The sequence below is a fragment of the Cydia splendana genome, chromosome 18 (assembly GCF_910591565.1).
Source record: "Cydia splendana chromosome 18, ilCydSple1.2, whole genome shotgun sequence".
NCBI classification, from domain to species: Eukaryota; Metazoa; Arthropoda; class Insecta; order Lepidoptera; family Tortricidae; genus Cydia; species Cydia splendana.
The window spans coordinates 3,974,835-3,992,826 of NC_085977.1; the positions used below are offsets into that span (position 1 = coordinate 3,974,835).

General features: G+C 39.2%; 2 protein-coding genes across 2 annotated transcripts in view; both read left to right on the forward strand.

The window, feature by feature from the left end:
* Positions 1-354: 354 nt before the first annotated feature.
* Positions 355-2,313, forward strand: LOC134799687 (uncharacterized). Its single transcript, XM_063772126.1, has one exon. It carries the CDS (start codon positions 355-357, stop codon positions 2,311-2,313), a length of 1,959 nt encoding a protein of 652 aa, XP_063628196.1.
* A 626-nt stretch (positions 2,314-2,939) lies between these two features.
* Positions 2,940-17,992, forward strand: part of LOC134799363 (alpha-mannosidase 2) — a 31,304-nt gene continuing 16,251 nt past the window's right edge. Inside the window, exons 1-16 of the mRNA XM_063771773.1 lie at positions 2,940-3,091; positions 4,801-4,958; positions 5,797-6,117; positions 6,277-6,424; positions 6,986-7,160; positions 9,763-10,064; positions 11,150-11,235; positions 11,757-11,857; positions 12,558-12,735; positions 13,342-13,526; positions 13,918-13,996; positions 14,346-14,440; positions 14,931-15,195; positions 15,930-16,102; positions 17,070-17,288; positions 17,663-17,840. Of these exons, the coding sequence (XP_063627843.1) occupies positions 4,824-4,958; positions 5,797-6,117; positions 6,277-6,424; positions 6,986-7,160; positions 9,763-10,064; positions 11,150-11,235; positions 11,757-11,857; positions 12,558-12,735; positions 13,342-13,526; positions 13,918-13,996; positions 14,346-14,440; positions 14,931-15,195; positions 15,930-16,102; positions 17,070-17,288; positions 17,663-17,840 (2,640 nt within the window). The 5' untranslated portion in view covers positions 2,940-3,091; positions 4,801-4,823. The remainder of the gene's footprint in view (positions 3,092-4,800; positions 4,959-5,796; positions 6,118-6,276; positions 6,425-6,985; positions 7,161-9,762; positions 10,065-11,149; positions 11,236-11,756; positions 11,858-12,557; positions 12,736-13,341; positions 13,527-13,917; positions 13,997-14,345; positions 14,441-14,930; positions 15,196-15,929; positions 16,103-17,069; positions 17,289-17,662; positions 17,841-17,992) is intronic.

A 17,992-nucleotide genomic window follows, 5' to 3' on the forward strand; every position in this document is an offset into this window, starting at 1 on the left:
TCAAACATTCACAGTTTAATCAACAAGAGTAATAGTATCGTAAATAACTATTCTATAATTATTTGTCATTCGAACTTCCCCTTAAATTACTAAGGTTGGGCATTCACGGACACAGTCTGTGGTTTTGGAGGATATAACCAAACGGAGACGCCTTGTCTGTAATTTTCTGAACAAAACAGTGACATATAATCTCCTTTTGCCTTCTACATATTGTCTATGATATTGACATACGTGTTTTAGAAACCTAATGTCTATCCTATATGTCTAATTATCTTATGCATACTTCTAGTTAATTAAAGCCAATTTCCTTTGGTATTTCGTTTCTATGTATCAATTTAATTAACTAGAAAAATAATGACGGATCCGAAGAAAGAATCAGATGATAAGTCATCGCATTTATTATCGAGATATCTTCGACCGGAACGGTTTGACGTTGAACCTACGGCCCCCGCGGCTGGAGATAAGTGGTTGCATGGGCTGTACAATCTCACACTAAACGAACAAAAATGTAATTTCAGCAAAAGTTCCATCAGCCTCCTTGGATACACTGTCAGGGACAACGTTATTGAACCAGATAAAGACCGACTGGAGCCTCTAATAAAACTACCGTTACCGCGCAATACTGCAGAATTGAAGAGAGCTCTAGGGCTATTTGCTCACTACGCTAAATGGGTTCATAACTTTTCGGAAAAGATTCAACCTTTGATTAACAATTCCAATTTCCCTTTAGACGTAAATGCACAGCGTAGTTTTCAACTTCTTAAATCTGATATTAAAAAGGCAGCATTGGTTGCTATTGACGACAAAGAAACCTTGACGGTGGAGACTGATGCATCAGATTATGCTCTAGCCGCGACATTATCACAAAATGGTCGACCGGTTGCGTTCTTCTCGAGAACTTTGTCGGACTGCGAGCGCAAACATGCTTCCGTCGAAAAGGAAGCCTGTGCTATCGTCGAATGCCTTAGAAAATGGCGCCACTACCTTATTCACAGACATTTTATCCTTATCACTGATCAGAAATCCGTAAGCTACATTTTCGACCAAAATCATACTAGCAAAATCAAAAACGACAAGATTGAAAGATGGAGGCTCGAACTGTCATGCTATAAGTATGATATTATTTACAGACCAGGGGCTCAGAATACTGCTGCTGACGCTCTTTCAAGAGTTTGCGCGTTTATGAACAATAATAAGCTATACGAATTGCACGATGCGCTTTCTCACCCTGGGATTTCTAGAATGTATCACTGGATCAAGCTAAAGAATTTACCATACAACTTAGACGATGTCAAAAAGATGACTGCTTCATGTCGCGTATGCGCAGAAATCAAACCACGCTTTGCCAAAGCAAATGGCACTTTGATTAAACCTTTATCGCCCTTCGAACGCTTGAATGTAGATTTTAAAGGACCTTTGCCTTCGAACACAAACAACAAATATATTCTAACAATAATTGATGAATTCTCACGCTACCCTTTCGCATACGCATGTCCTGACACATCTTCGGCGACTGTCATCAAGTGCTTCAAAGAACTTTTCTTCGAATATGGCCAGCCCTTATATATACATAGTGACAGAGGATCCTGCTTCATGTCGGAAGAAATACAAAGTTTCCTCAAGAAATGTAACATTGCCACTTCTCGCACTACTCCCTACAACTCTCAGGGTAACGGGCAAGTGGAAAAGCTTAACGGCACCCTCTGGCGAACTATACAGCTGTCCTTAAAATCGAAGAACCTGCCCATCGAAAACTGGGAACAAGTCTTGAAACTTTCTCTCCACTGCGTACGATCGCTCCTTTGCACTTCGATAAATGCCACTCCACACGAGAAGCTATTTAATTTCCCTAGGAGGACACCAGTCGGCGAGTCGCTTCCATCATGGCTCGTTCCGGGACCTGTCTTACTTAAGAAATTTGTTCGATCGAAAACAGACCCCTACGTAGAAGAAGTCGAGTTACTACACAGTAATCCGAACTACTCGTATGTACGACGACGTAATGGCCAGGAGTCTACCGTATCTAACAGACACTTAGCGCCTCTTCCCTTATCGGATGATGAAGGCTCTATACCCGACGGAACGGCTACTGATGGAGGATCTGATATTCCCACATTAGACGAAGAACAAGAAAATCCTGTTGATGCAGGTACACTTAATAATGACCAAGAGATCTACAGTACTCCACCACAAGAAGCTCCGCCTTCACGGATCTTCCGTAGATCTACGAGGTCTAAGAAGATGCCTCAACATCTTAACGACTACATCCTGGATCTGAACGAAGAAATCATAGAGGGGGAGAATGACATATAATCTCCTTTTGCCTTCTACATATTGTCTATGATATTGACATACGTGTTTTAGAAACCTAATGTCTATCCTATATGTCTAATTATCTTATGCATACTTCTAGTTAATTAAAGCCAATTTCCTTTGGTATTTCGTTTCTATGTATCAAACAGTCTGCCGATTTTTGCTGGGGAGGGGCACGTCAAATGTATATGTATAGTTGGTCAAACCAATTTGTCAGTCAGTAAGAACTAGGAAAACTATACTCATCCTTTTCTTTTGGGTGCTAATACTAGTGTAAGACCAAAATAGTATGATTCTCTCTGTCTATGATTGAAATAAGACAATCCTTTGACAAACTATAACGTAAAAATAGCCATGTCAAATAAACAGTCCATACATTGTGTATGACCATTGGCCGCCTATTTTCGACAGAGGGGAACGCCTGTTAATGGCTACTCCGTTTGGTTATATGTATCCTCTAAATCTGTGGTACAGCACGGTGTCAGTGGCAGCAACATGTTTCACATGATTGCATCGTGCAAAATTGAAGCCAGTACGTGAATGGAAAGCCTTAAGTTAATAAAAGTAATATATGTCAAAACAATTTTGTCTCTGGGAAACTTCAAACTGACAGTGTTGTGTCGAGTGGACGATAGATTTGGCTCGATTCTTGCTTTATTTTTATTGCAATGAAATAAGAATATCATTTAAGGTGTAAGTCTAAAGTATCGTTAATATAAACCTTTAAAATGTAAATGTTCTTTGTAGTTAAGTGTACAGATCAAGTAATCTTCAAAGAGTAAGTTTTCGTATTGTTAATTATTTTTTAACTTTAGTCGTTCCAGCCGCTTGTTATCAGTTGTAATAACAAACTGTAATTGAATGATTTACGTTCATGTCGTTCTTGCAAAAATCCGTTTCTTTATAGGTCTTATAAAGCCACCACGGTCGTGTAAAATCAATATTAGTGAAGTCGGTCGCGTTATTGTTTATGTGTTATTGGTTTGAAAAGCGTAAATAATTTCGTGCCGGCGTGTCTTTTAGTCATTGGGGGTGTAAACAATGCATACAAAAATGTACCAGCTGCTAGTAGAATGTAGTAGAATGTAATTTATAGTGTAAATATTTGTTAGAGACGCATGAAAATGTGGTAGTTTATTTGTTGCTGTTTCACAGTTAAATATGATAGTGTAGTGTAGAGGATGACATGTTTCTATATTATTGCAATTATGTGAAATAAGAAATCCAGTAGGCCAAGGACATATTGATTACATTGGAAGATAATTTTTTCAATAAAGTATGTTATCTAACTTATTTTTACCTAGATTTTTTTCTTTGAGTAAACTTATCTACCTACATCAAAATGTAGATACCTAGGTTAGTCATAATGCCGTAATTTTACTTGTAAATATCTGGTTACAGTAACAGTAATTATTATGGGACTTTTGGCTATGTCTCAGTTACAATGAATATGATAGTATTAATAGTAGTGAAACTGTCATAATCATATTTTAGTCCATGTGGCCCTTATTGCCAAATGAAATTTTAAAATGAAATATATGTTAAAATAATAATTAATAATTTTAGAAATTATAAAAATAGTTATAACTTTAAAAATAAAAATTCTATAACTTGGTGCCGCCCACCATACAAACTTATAGCTAAGGAAGTTTGAATCTAGTTTTATTTGCAATTAGGTCGAAATTCGTTTGTTCGAAAATTTTATGAGACAAATTAAAAGATACTTTGTTTGTTTTAATGAAGGGTGACATTCCATCAAAACTGAGTGTACATTTTGATGTACATATACTGTAATTATTGCATTTTAGTATCAGCTACAAGTAGATTTAAATGTTTAGTGTATAAGATCTTTCTTTAAAAAAAACTTGTATGGTGTTGTATGTAGATGGTTTTTGCAATAAACATTTTTCTATTCTATTCTATTCTACATTGGGCGGCAAAAGGATAATGCCATAACAATCGCCAAGTTCGCCTAATATTCATTCTTAAAATTATACAAATAGTTGTTTGAACTCCTAAGTACTGAATTACTAAACACCTTTGATACAAGTTATGGTGGAGTTATGATTTAGTGCTAGTTAAAGCAAAGTTATGTAACAAAAGAAAATTTAGGGTGCTGTAAAATCAGGTAACTTTAGTCAACAACTTACAACTATGGTTCAAGTTCCGGTACAATATGTATAAATATTTTTCAAATTATAATGAGTATCTAATAGAAAAAGCATTGGTATATCTAAGCAACAAAATAAATGTAACAAGTACAAATAAAAAAGGCTTGTTGACAATCAACATTAAAAACTGGACCATAGTTGTATTATAGGACTATAGTTACCTGAGTTTAGGATGCATAGTTTTGCCAGCCATTATTTTCAAAAAACTACAACTTTGATAATGGGTCTTGCACATAAGACTCCTAGCTAAGATAAGACAATTTAGGAAAGTACTTTAAATAACATCCAATTTTTATAGCAAATGATATGTTTTTAGGTGTACAGTACAATAAATAGTTCATGATGAGTATCAGGCGGCTGTCAACTGTGTTCTGGGCGACATGCATCATGGCGTTCATCTTCATCCTATACGTGGTGACGGACCTGAGCTTCAAGCTGCCGAGCATCAAGCCGGCTATGCAGGAACTTGATGATGTAAGTTTGCCATGCAAAGTTAGACAGGCAGAGTAGAAGGCATGAGACCTCAGGGCCCTCCTCCTACTAGATGGTGTGCTCAAATTACGGCACCTATGCAATTAAAATTGCACGAGGCCATGCGCTTGGCGGGGTACAGAACCCTATGGAGGAACCTGGTCTTCAACAGGAGGATATGATGTCACGATCCTCAGTATTGAGGGACCGACTGAAGAAGAAGTTTGCCATCTTAACCACAAAAATTTGTGTTTTTTTTTTTATTAGAAAAAGGTAAACATTTGACCACAGTGTCTAACCAAAGTTGCGGTTTTGGCAATATTTTCGGCATAAAAATCATGTTTTGGCCGATGTTTCCGTTTCGGGTAAACGAAGAGGGGACGAAGAGGTACATAATGGTACCTAGATGAAAACCACTAGTTTTCCCCAGTATCCATTGATACCTATCCTATGTCCATGGCTAAGAACTACAGGGAAAAATTATCTCTATATTCCGTTTATGTTATATAGTTCGTTTTATTTAGCATTAGAAAAAAGGTAAACAATCTTAACTTATCTTTTTATTGAAAAACATTTTTGAAAAATAAGTCACGGCAAATATGTAATAATTATGAATCATATACGATTATTTACATTCTTTTGCTTTCATAAGTAATAGTTACTGATTAAAAAAAATCGTTTTTCAATTAAAAGATGCGTCAAGATCGCATAGTCTTTTTCTAATGCTAAAAAAAACGAACTATAGTAACAATTCTGAAACTCAAATATTTTTTAATTACCTTTTCTGCATAAACCTCTTGTTGTTGTTGTTGTTGTTAAACTCTACTATTTCTATTTTCAGAGCAAATGGTCCATGTTTGAATCTAAACTCCGCCACATAGAGGACGAATTAAACCAGCACCATGCAGTAGTCGGTGAAATCAAATCAGCGATTGATCAAATCGGGGAACATCCGGAGCTCTCCCAGCGTGTTGATCCGCAGGAGAATGTTCTGCAAATACCGAAGCATAGCGGAGAAGTGCAAGTGCCGAAACATTCTGGAAAGGATAGAGAGATGAAGGAGTTTAAGGCGGTGGTCGCTGAGCCGCCTAAGATGAGGCCGAAGTTGAATGAGTCTGGCTGTCCCTTACAGAAGCATGCCACGCCAAAAACGGATGTACAGGTATGATAATATTGATTTTATCACAAATATCTTGATTTTCTTGGGTATTTCTTGTGTTGTCTTTTGGGGTGCGGGTGTCATTTAGATAATGAGGGCCTTGCGATCTTGACCCATCTATAGCGTGCCACATGTTAATTTAGACTTTTACACTTATTTCAGATGTTATCAATGTACGATAGAATAATATTCGACAACGAGGACGGTGGTGTGTGGAAGCAGGGCTGGAAGATCGAATACGACGACAAGCAATGGAGCCAGAAAAATAAGCTAAAAGTGTTCATCGTGCCGCACTCACATAATGATCCAGGTATGTACTCTCCACACGAGATTGGTATGCCACTTAGGGTTCTTGCTAAATTGGAATTCTAAAGAGCTGGTGGCCTAGCGGTAAGAGCGTGCGACTTTCAATCCGGAGGACGCGGGTTCAAACCCCGGCTCGTACTAATGAGTTTTTCGGAACTTAAGTACGAAATATCATTTGATATTTACCAGTTGCTTTTCGGTGAAGGAAAACATCGTGAGGAAACTGGACTAATCCCAATAATGCCTAGTTTCCCCTCCGGGTTGGAAGGTCAGATGGCAGTCTCTTTCGTAAAAACTGTGCCAACGTCAATTCTTGGGATTGGTTGTCAAGCGGACCCCAGGCTCCCATAAGCCGTGGCAAAATGCCGGGATAACGCGAGGAAGAAGAAAGCTAAATTGGAAATTCTGAGGCGTAGGTATTGAACAACCAATTTAGCTAGGACCCTAAATGGCGCAACAATCGCGGAGCGTGATGGTACTAACATTAGATATAAATAGTATTTAATAGAATATAATTTTGATTTGTTCCCTAATTGTATTACTGAAGATGTTTAAAACTTTACAGGATGGTTGAAAACCTTCGAGAACTATTACAAGACGCAGACGCGCGCGATATTCACCAACATGGTGGAAAAGATGGCGGCCGGCGTCGGCCGCAAGTTCATCTGGGCGGAGACCAGTTTCCTTGCGCTGTGGTGGGACAACGACGCCTCGGATAAGGAAAAGGATATATTTAAGGGGTGAGATATATTGACAGTAGCGAATTTGCAGTATCGGCCGCCCTAGCCCCAGGCCTTTTAGTAACTACTAGCCGCCCCTTTCTCAGCACCCATCTATAGACTGCCGCCCCTAATCTGGGCCTTAGGGCAAATCCGCCTCTGTATATTGAGGTTCTTCCATAAACGCGGTAATTTTGTAGATTCAAAACATATTCTGTATTAATTAATACTGGTGTATTGTAACATTAGTCTAGCTAGTTGCCCAGTTTATCTGACCTCCCGATGTCGTTCGCTCCAGTCGCTAGTAGTAGTGTATTTGTGCTAAAAATTAATGTCCGGGACAACTGCTATTTTTGTAGGAAAAACGTTTATGTATTTAAATACCGTATACAGTGATATTTTAACTGTACATTACATGCACCCAATTGAACAAAAACGGTACCAGTTTTCTGGAAAAGTTGTAACTTGAAGCCAGCTACGAACATTACTCTCACCTCGCCCAAAAAACCTATAGTGTACAGCTTAAGTTTGAAATCAAATTGTATTCTTTACTAATAATAGTTAATCAAGTTTCGTCTTATTACCCGTCTTACGTTTACTTTTACGGGTCTTTCCGTGATCACAGCTGGTGCAACTCAGGTGAAACGACGGAATTTAAGGTAAAATTAATGAAATTATATCGCGGTAGACTCGTTTGTATAATAAAATAAGGTTCGTTTTGTATATTAATAACTGGCAAACCATAAAATTTAAACTATATGTACACACTACTATTATTCATAGTTGTTTCAGAATAAAATTAAATAAAAGGGCGCTGGTCCTGACGGTATACCTCCCATCATAATTAGAAATTGCTCCTCTAGCTTAACATTGCCGATTACTTTACTTTTTGAGAAATCTATCAGGGAGGGGTGTGTACCATCATTATGGAAACAGGCATTAGTTACCCCAGTACCAAAAGGTGAAGTTAGCTCGGACATAGAGAAATATCGCCCTATATCAAAATTGTGTCAGTTTGGGAAAATTTTAGAGAAGATTGTTAGTGATCAGCTTTCTATTGCTATGCGACGTCATATCATCCCAAACCAACATGGTTTTCTTAGTGGTCGTAGTGTTGAATCGAATCTTCTATCTTACACAGAAGCCATATTAACTGCATTAGATAACAACTGTCAGGTGGATGCTGTGTATACCGATTTTGCCAAAGCTTTCGACAAGGTCTGTCATGAGCGCTTACTTCTAAAGTTGTGGCATTTTGGTATACACGGGGACCTTTACCGTTGGATAAAGTCTTATGTAGAAAATCGTTCGCAGGCTGTAGCTGTGAGAGGGCATATTTCTCATTATAGGTCCATCAGCTCTGGTGTTCCACAAGGTTCCCACCTGGGGCCTTTATTATTTGTACTGTATATAAACGATATCACGGAATGTATCAAGAATTCAAACATGCTTTTATACGCCGACGACACGAAAATTTTCAGAGTCATACGAAATCCAGACGATTGTAATTTATTGCAAAACGATTTACATAATTTCCAGACTTTCTGTTATGTAAATAATCTTTTCTTAAACCCAGGAAAATGTTTTGTTATTAGCTTTAGTAGAAAAAGGACAAATATTAATTTCAAGTATGATCTCTGCAATAAAGAGCTAACCCGTGTAAACCAGATTCGTGACCTCGGCGTAATCATGGACTCAAAGCTTACCTTTGTGCCCCACATTGACAATATCTTAAATAAATCTTTTAAACAGTTGGGTTTCATCCTGCGCGTAGGTAAAGATTTCAGGAGACCTTCGACTTATAAGATATTGTATAATAGTTATGTCCGTAGTCGGTTGGAATTCGCTAGCGCGGTGTGGAATCCGCTATATAAAATCCATAGCGATAGAATTGAGAAAGTGCAAAAAAAGTTTGTAAAAACAATTGATTATCGCACTGGAAATAAATACATAGATTACTCTACCGATATGAAGAGATATAATATTTCATCCTTGTGCTTGCGTCGTGAACGCACTGATGCTATAATTCTTTATAAAATCATAAACAACATTATCGACGCCCCTGAGTTGTTAAAATCTCTTTCCTTTAGAGTACCCCGTCGTTGTGAGCGAGCATGTAGAAAGAAGAACCTCTTTTATATTCCTCGTAGCCGAACTTCATACGCGAGAAACGGTTTCATTAGAAGAGCATGCAGGACGTACGATGATAAATTTCAAAATTTAGATATTTTCAATGAAAAGTTATATAGTTTCAAACGACTGACCTTGAAGTGTATTAATAGGCTTTAATTAGATAGTTTATAACTCTAAGTGCACTTTTTGTTTGTTATTAAAATTTATCCGTTTTCGTTAGGATGCACGAGTATTTTTGTAACTTCTATTTCATTCCAAATTCGAAATTCCATTGAGTATTTTAGTAACTTTAATTTCATTTCAACTTTGAAATTCCATTTAGTTTTAGTACTACTTATATAAGTTGTATGGTTTATATATTCTTATTAAGGAAACTGTAGGTCTATAAGTCTAATAACCGTTTACTGTAATAATTTATTACTATAAGAGACTGTTTGTTTCTAAATAAAGAAATAAATAAAAAAAAAAATCAACATCTCTTCTCTTTCAGCCTCCTAAAATCCGGCCAAATCGAGATCGTGACCGGCGGCTGGGTGATGAACGACGAAGCCAACTCCCATTGGTTGTCCATCATCCAACAGCTCACCACGGGCCACCAATGGTTGCTCGACAACCTTCACTACACGCCCAGAAACGCGTGGTCCATAGATCCGTTCGGATATTCCAGCTCACAACCTTATCTGCTCAAGTTGGCTGGGTTCGAGAACTCAATTATTCAGAGAGTGCATTATAGAGTGAAAAAAGAGTTGGCGTTGAATAGGCAACTGGAGTTTAAGTGGAGACAGTTGTGGGGTGAGTTTAAATTGCCATTTTAGATAAAACCAGTGGGGAGAGACTTAGGGCTGATTTAGACGGCGCGCGAACTCGCATGCGATTTTAGGTACATTGCGGACTGTTGGTTACGTCCAATTCAACCGACCGATCTAAACCCGCAATCTAATGAAACGCATGCGAGTTCTCGGCTCCGTTCGGCTCAGCGTTGCTCCGCAAAAGTAGGTATGAACGTTAAACCGTAATTACCAATCATCGGTTATCAGCACTACTGTTGACTTATCTCGTGTGAGTAGTGTTTAGTACTAAAAGTCATTTAAAGTTGTAGAGCTTGTTTTTTGTAACTATAAAGTGTTACGCAATACATTTTCTATACAAGAAACCAATGAAACTCCATACTATTTCCTACGGTCGGTACTTGATAGTAAAAAAAAGGAAACAGACTATAATACTTTAAGTTTAACAGTTTAACATTAAGATGCAATTTTGGATATCAAGTATGATCAATAGGCGGGTCCACACAGAACGAGACGCCTCGCGAGGAAATTGCCGCGCGAAGCAGTACAGTCTGTGTAGACGTGCCTCGGCCGCATTGCCTCGGGCGAGGCACGTCTCCAGCGACCGAGCTGCTTCGCGCGGCAATTTCCTCGCGAGGCGACTCGTGTGTGCCTAGTACATAACAGAAAGGGCTTCATTTCAAAGTTTCGACTCAAGAAAATGAATTTTAATGGACTTAATCATCAAAGCCCGGTTTGGCGGGAGCAAAAATGCACTTTTCCTAGTGCTTAGTTAAATATCGACTATTCTATCGACATCCATACGAAGTACAGAAGTAATTACTGAATTCATCAACACTATGAATTATTAGATTGGCCCCGATTACTACAATAAATTTAGAACGGTCCTTTAGTTGGCTGAAATGGATTTTATCACCAAGGCGAAGGAGTTTAAAATCGGTGGTACAGTACATCCTGCTTTTTAGACGTCAGCACATAATTTGTCCCGTCAAACCGGGCTTTGTTAATCATTCTTACGTTACTGTTTTGCATTAACTATAAGATGTGAACAGAACTGATGTAGTAATTAAAACTTTGTATTCTTTTCAGATGGTGTCGGTAAGACTGATATGTTTACTCACATGATGCCATTCTACTCCTACGACGTTCCTCATTCGTGCGGACCTGATCCCAAGGTATTCTATTTTTTTATTCGTATTGAACCCGAGTCCCCCAAGTCCCCAATCCGCATTGGGCTAGCGTGAGGACTATAGCCCAAGCCCTCTCGAGCATAAGAGGCCTGTGCCCAGAAGTGGGACGTGTATAGGCTGATTTTTATTTTATTGAACCGTAGATTAGAGAGTAGCAGCACAATACATCCCGTTGTAGAGTCAGACCAAGAAAAGTCTGCAACGATATTGATATCACACGCAGTGCAAGTATTATTTTAAACGTGACACTTCTATGAAATTATGACGTATAAATAACACTTACAATGCGTGTGCTATCAATATAGCAGCAGACTTTTCTTGGTCTAACTCTAGTATTATCAAAGCATTTTATCGCCATAAAAGTTTTACTTGTGCCTCGTGTATTTGATTTCATTCAATTTATTTCTTTCTAAAATATACGTAAGTATGTATCAATTAATCTGTTATTCCATTTATTATTGCCGTTATCTTTAAATTTACTACTTTAATTGTATGTTTTTTTGTAGATATGCTGCCAGTTTGATTTCAAACGTCTACCAGGAAATGGCGTGACTTGCCCGTGGGGCACGGCGCCCAGAAAAATCATACAAAAGAACGTCCATGAGAGGTATGCACATTATTATCAATATCTGGGAAAACATATAAAAACTCAAAAATGCGCGTTTTCCCAGAGATAAGACCTAGCTAGATCGATGTATCGCCCCCGAAAACCCCCATATAGCAAATTTCATCGCAATCGTTAGAGCCGTTTCCAAGATGCCCGGAAAATATATATATATATAAATAAACAGGAATTGCTCGTTGAAAGGTATAAGATTTACATCCCATAGAGAAATGTCAAAGTATGAACCCCTCTTGTGGCCTCACTCAAAAACATTTGTTTTTATTCAGTGAAGGAATATACGGAAATGGGATTATAGCAAATAAGGGCTAGATAAACATTAACATTTTAAAAACACAATATTTCATGGTTACATTCATATAGAACAAAGACTTAAAAATAGTGATAGTTTACATGTGCCTGAACTAGGATTCCCTGTGTTTCAGGCGTGAAATTATGGCAAACATTGTTCAAGCTAATTAATTTTCACTTACAAAAAAAACATATGAAGACAGATAAGTAGAGTTTAGGTACTTTTGAACATTTGCATGCTGATTCGGCTGAATACTGTAAAAATATTTATACGATGTAACATCTTGTACCTAACCTAAAAGTTTATATTTCATTTTTTTATTATATTTATGTCTATCTCTATATATAGATATACCCGTACCAATTAATTTTAAATCACATTTCCTTGTCTTAGGTCGCAACTGATCCTCGACCAGTGGCGGAAGAAGGCCCAGCTCTACCGCAGCAACGTAGTGTTGTTCCCACTGGGCGACGATTTCCGCTACGACCGCTCCAACGAGTGGGACAACCAGTATCAGAACTACGAGATGATCATAGACTATATTAATAATAACGAGGCTTGGAACGCAGAGGTGAGTGCTGTAACTAGTGTTCACATGTGACCTAGGTCGCAACTGATCCTCGACCAGTGGCGGAAGAAGGCCCAGCTCTACCGCAGTAACGTAGTGTTGTTCCCACTGGGCGACGATTTCCGCTACGACCGCTCCAACGAGTGGGACAACCAGTATCAGAACTACGAGATGATCATAGACTATATTAATAATAACGAGGCTTGGAACGCAGAGGTGAGTGCTGTAACTAGTGTTCACATGTGACCTAGGTCGCAACTGATCCTCGACCAGTGGCGAAAGAAGGCCCAGCTCTACCGCAGCAATCTAGTGTTGTCTCAACTTGGCGACAATTTTCACTACGAGCCCTCCATATATAAATGAAAAAAACCCTGAAATCGTCCTCGAGGTATTCTTGTAAAAATAAATCATTTTGTCCACTGGAATAGAAGAACATATCTGGATGCCTAGCCAAGGTGAGAAACGCTTGCACTACGACAACCAAACATGGTATTTTGGCTACGCACCCTGTTACTGATGTATGTAGGTATTAAAAATATATAGGTAATAATATAAAATATATAAATATTTTTTATTAATTTACGTGAAGTTTGTTTTCTTACTTTCTAGATACAATTCGGAACTCTCCAAGACTATTTCAAGGCTTTGCACGAAGAGATGAAGTTGTCCGACTTCCCCGTACTTTCTGGGGATTTCTTCACGTACGCGGATAGGAATGAGCACTACTGGAGCGGGTACTACACGTCGAGGCCCTTCTATAAGAACATGGACCGCGTCCTGTTAGCTTACGTCAGGTAAATAATATTGCCTTAAACCTTTTTAGTGTTTAAAGTGATTATGAAACTGTTTCACCGAAAGGAATCTCTAGCGATTTTTATGTTTTTATATGGGATAGACTTGATTTTATTTGCTTATATTGCATAATAAAAAATGCAATTTGAAAAGCTCTTAGTACATTACGATACAAGTGCCGAAAAGTAGGTAATGCGCAATGAGTGGCGATAAATTAAAATAAAACACGAAGGGAGTGTTTTAAATCAACACGAGTTGAACAATTACAGCGTTCTATAGTACATATGGTCCTTTAAATTTTTGACATAGGCATGTATTGTCCTTAATGCCGCACTAGTGCGGTAAAATAGCGCCATATGTACTGTAAACTAATATAAATGTTAATGATTACAGGGCAGCTGATATAATAACAGCTCAAGCGACATCATCCAACTCAGTCACCTATATCATGTCGATAACTTTGAGAGACAAGGTAATCTAAAAGTTCCATTTGTTTAGTTTTTAGCATCGTTGCATTTGTGACAAAAGCACATAATAAATAATAGTAGTAGGTACAGAAGGTCCACTCTCTAAGAAAACGCGTCTATTACGACATATGACCGCTAGGTGGCGCAAGCGCGAGCAGGCGTCTGTTCCGCAGTGGTGTGTGGCAACTACTATGGCTGGACACCGAAATTGGTGTGGGCCGCACGTACTTGTAGCGACGCGATGAAATTGCGGAGTGAGCCACGCCTGACAAAAGTCGAGATTTAACCAAAACTCCTTTCGATAAGCGATCTTGTTGAAATTATAAGACTTACAGGTATTTGTCAATGTCCCAGGTGGAGGCTGCGCGGCGCGCGCTGTCGCTGTTCCAGCACCACGACGGAGTCACTGGTACCTCGAGGGACGAGGTGCGCGCTGATTATGCTGCCAAGTAAGTCACCTGCACTGCACATATCCCTTATCTTGGCAACCTATAATGTACATAATTTTATAGGTATTTTTTTGTATTTTTTTCGTAGATAATTCATTTCGGTTTATTAGGCACTAGCGAGGCGTGAACACACTTTTTTTATATGCCAAGAATAGCGAGGCGTTAATCGAGCCCACAGACCAGACATCCTCCAAACTGAGCATAGTAGCTCTACCCCCTCTGCCACAAATACGGTAGTTATACTCCATTTTCGAGTCAAACATGTCTTTGTGTGACGTCCGTGTCTTTGAACGGACCAATCGCGGCCGGGACCTCGCTCACCGCGTCCCCCGCACCCCCGTATTTTTGGCGGCATCGGTTTCATGAAATAATTGCTCTAAACTCCGTCTAGAGGATTCCTAGTCTATGATCGAGTGATCGATTATCACATTTACTAGAAACCTAATCCCACAAAGAGATTAATAATATAACAAAAGTTACATTTTTTCAGAATGCTCACAGCCATCAAATACAGCCAATCCGCCATCCAACAAGCCGCGTACTTCCTCCTCAAACAGCCAGACATCCTCGACCAAACTCAAGAAGACGTGTTCTTCGACGTGGATGACATCTGGCGGCAGAAGGACGAGATTCCATCGAGGATCACTATGACCTTGGACCCGCTGTCGTCTTCGAGGCGGGTGCTGCTGTATAACTCGCTGGCGTTTAGACGGCAGCAGATATTGACTCTGTTCGTGTCTACGCCGCATGTTGAGGTGAGTCAGATATTGTTGTATCAACTTCCTAAATCAGCATGACATATTCGACCATACGCAAGAAATACTCTTCGATGTAGATATCTGGCGACAGAAGGAGGAGATTCCTTCGAGGATAACTATGACCTTGGACCCGCTGTCGTCTTCGAGGCGGGTGCTGCTGTATAAGTCGCTGGCGTTTAGACGGCAGCAGATATTGACTCTGTTTGTGTCTACGCCGCATGTTGAGGTGAGTAAGATATTGTTGTATCAACTTCCTAAATCAGCCTGACATATTCGACCAAACGCAAGAAGTACTCTTCGATGTAGATATCGAAGATCGAGATAAATAAATAAATATGTGACGTTTTTAACCAAAAGGTATCACATTGTCGGTTGTTGATAAGATAAGATTGATTTCAAATGGGGTTGGCCGGTCGAATTTTTTAGCAGATGGCGCCATCATAGCTTGCCCTGTCAATCCCTAGAATTGTGTCAAATTTTTGTTTTTTTTTAATACCCTGGATGCCAGCCCTTTAAGCCATATCTCATAGAAAAACGGGCAAGCTATGATGGTGCCATCTATGCAAACCTTTGACAGTTGCCAACCCCATTGAAGCTATATGGAATGCCTTGACAACCGACAATAAGTACCCTTTTGGTTGAGAATGGCACATATGTTACGGAGTTAATTTAGATTGGTTAAAGATGCGTTGACAATGAAAGGATCTAATAGAAATCCGTATTCATCGCAGGTATTCGATCCAGAAGGGAAACCAATAATGGCCCAAGTGTCACCAGTAGTGTCGGGTGAGAAGCGGTTGGCGTTTGCCGCGAACAAGTTCCAACTGTCCTTCCCTGTTACTGTGGAACCTTTAGCCATCACTACCTACACCGTGTCGCTGCGGGACACCACTAGCATTAACAAGTAAGTAAGCAATTAAGAAAATGCCACGCGAAATTAATTTTCCAATCCACACGGTACAAGTAAATAAATACGTAATATTTCTTATGAGAAATAAAAAATATCTTTAAACCGAAATACTAACATTGTAACAATTCAATCCTATTTAATATTTTTTATCTTACATTCATCATCATCATCATCTCAGCCATAAGAAGTCCACTGCTGAACATAGGCCTCCCCCTTGACATACATTATTTTACATATGTACATACACACATAAACACACACACATTACATTATACACATTACACACACACACACATTACATACACATACACACATTACACATACATTTTGTTTACATTATTTACCTTTATTGGGAAAAAAAAACAGACATAGGCAATACAAAATAGTGGATATTGGTTTTTACATTAATAAGTGCAACCTACATCCTGAGACAATTCCCACTTACATTTATAAACTAAGAATATTTAATTGGCATTGTCATCGGATTGAGATATAACATGTGTGGTATAATAGATAAACTAATGTTGGTACACTGACGATAATAATAGTAATTAATGACAATGATGATGGTGACTCGGTCGGTGGTACGTTGGAAGTGGCAATTTCACCTACATCACAGTGAACCATGAAATTTCCCATAAAATAAAATTTATCGAATGGTTTAACCTTACCTAATGACAACTGACCCTTAATCGCGAATGTTGCTTAATCCAAACAGGGCTGGCTCTCTCCGCGATTTCGTCGCGTCGCTACAAGTACATGCGGCCCACACCAATTTTGGTGTCTAGCAGTGGTAGTAGTTGCCACGCACCGCTACGGAACGGACGCCTGCTCGCGCTTGCGCCACCTTGCGGTCTTATCTGTCGTAATAGACGCGTTTTGTTAAAGGGTGAACCTTCTGTACCTAGTACTATTATTATTTATTCTGTGATCCATATGTTAAATTAACTATAATTTCCAGATACACAGCCTTCTCCCGCGTGCGCGTATACAACGCGGATTACTGGAACATCGACCTGCCAAAGATGTTCGCCATCGACCAACCCACCGCGCGTCTCAGCGAGGACGTCGCGTTCCAAGCAGGCAACGGGACTAGAGTGGTTTCCAACATGAACGGACTGATTAAGGCTCTAGTCACGCCTAATGGGGAAACTATGCCTGTCCATATGGACTTTGTACAGTAAGTACTATGCTACTTAATGCAGTCTATATAGCAACCCACCGCGCGTCTCAGCGAGGACGTCGCGTTCCAAGCAGGCAACAAGACAAGAGTGCCACACATGCCTTGATTAAGACGTTAGTGACGAGTGAGCGAGTGAGAAACTATCCCTGTTCATATAGAATTTGTACTTCATTCCTAGTGATACAGGCTATACAGCAACCATGCCGTGTAACGGTGCAAAAACTACGGGACAGTTGTGCTTGTTAGAAAGAGATAAAACTTAACAGAGGAAGTTTCATGAATATGAGGGTTGAATTTTAATATTGATAGCTATTGTTTAAAATTTCGTCTATTAAATAGCATGAAATAATACAAAAATCTTTTTGCCTCAGGTACGACTCCATGCAAGCACCAGACAACAACAGCGGAGCATATCTCTTCATTCCATCCAAGCCAGGGACTGTGTTCCGAACGGACGCCTTCCCCGAACTGGTCATCACAGAAGGACCTTTCAAAGCCACGCTGTACACCGGCCTGAATGGACCCAACTCTGCTGAGATCGTGCTGGCAGTAAGTTCATATTGACACGACTACACACAGGTGCCAAATAACATCATTAAAGGAACATCTATTGGCTTATTCCTGCGATTTCTAAGCAGTTTTGGAGAATTAAGTCCTTTTATCATAGAAAACTCCCAAAATAAAGCTTTGTCTCATGTCTA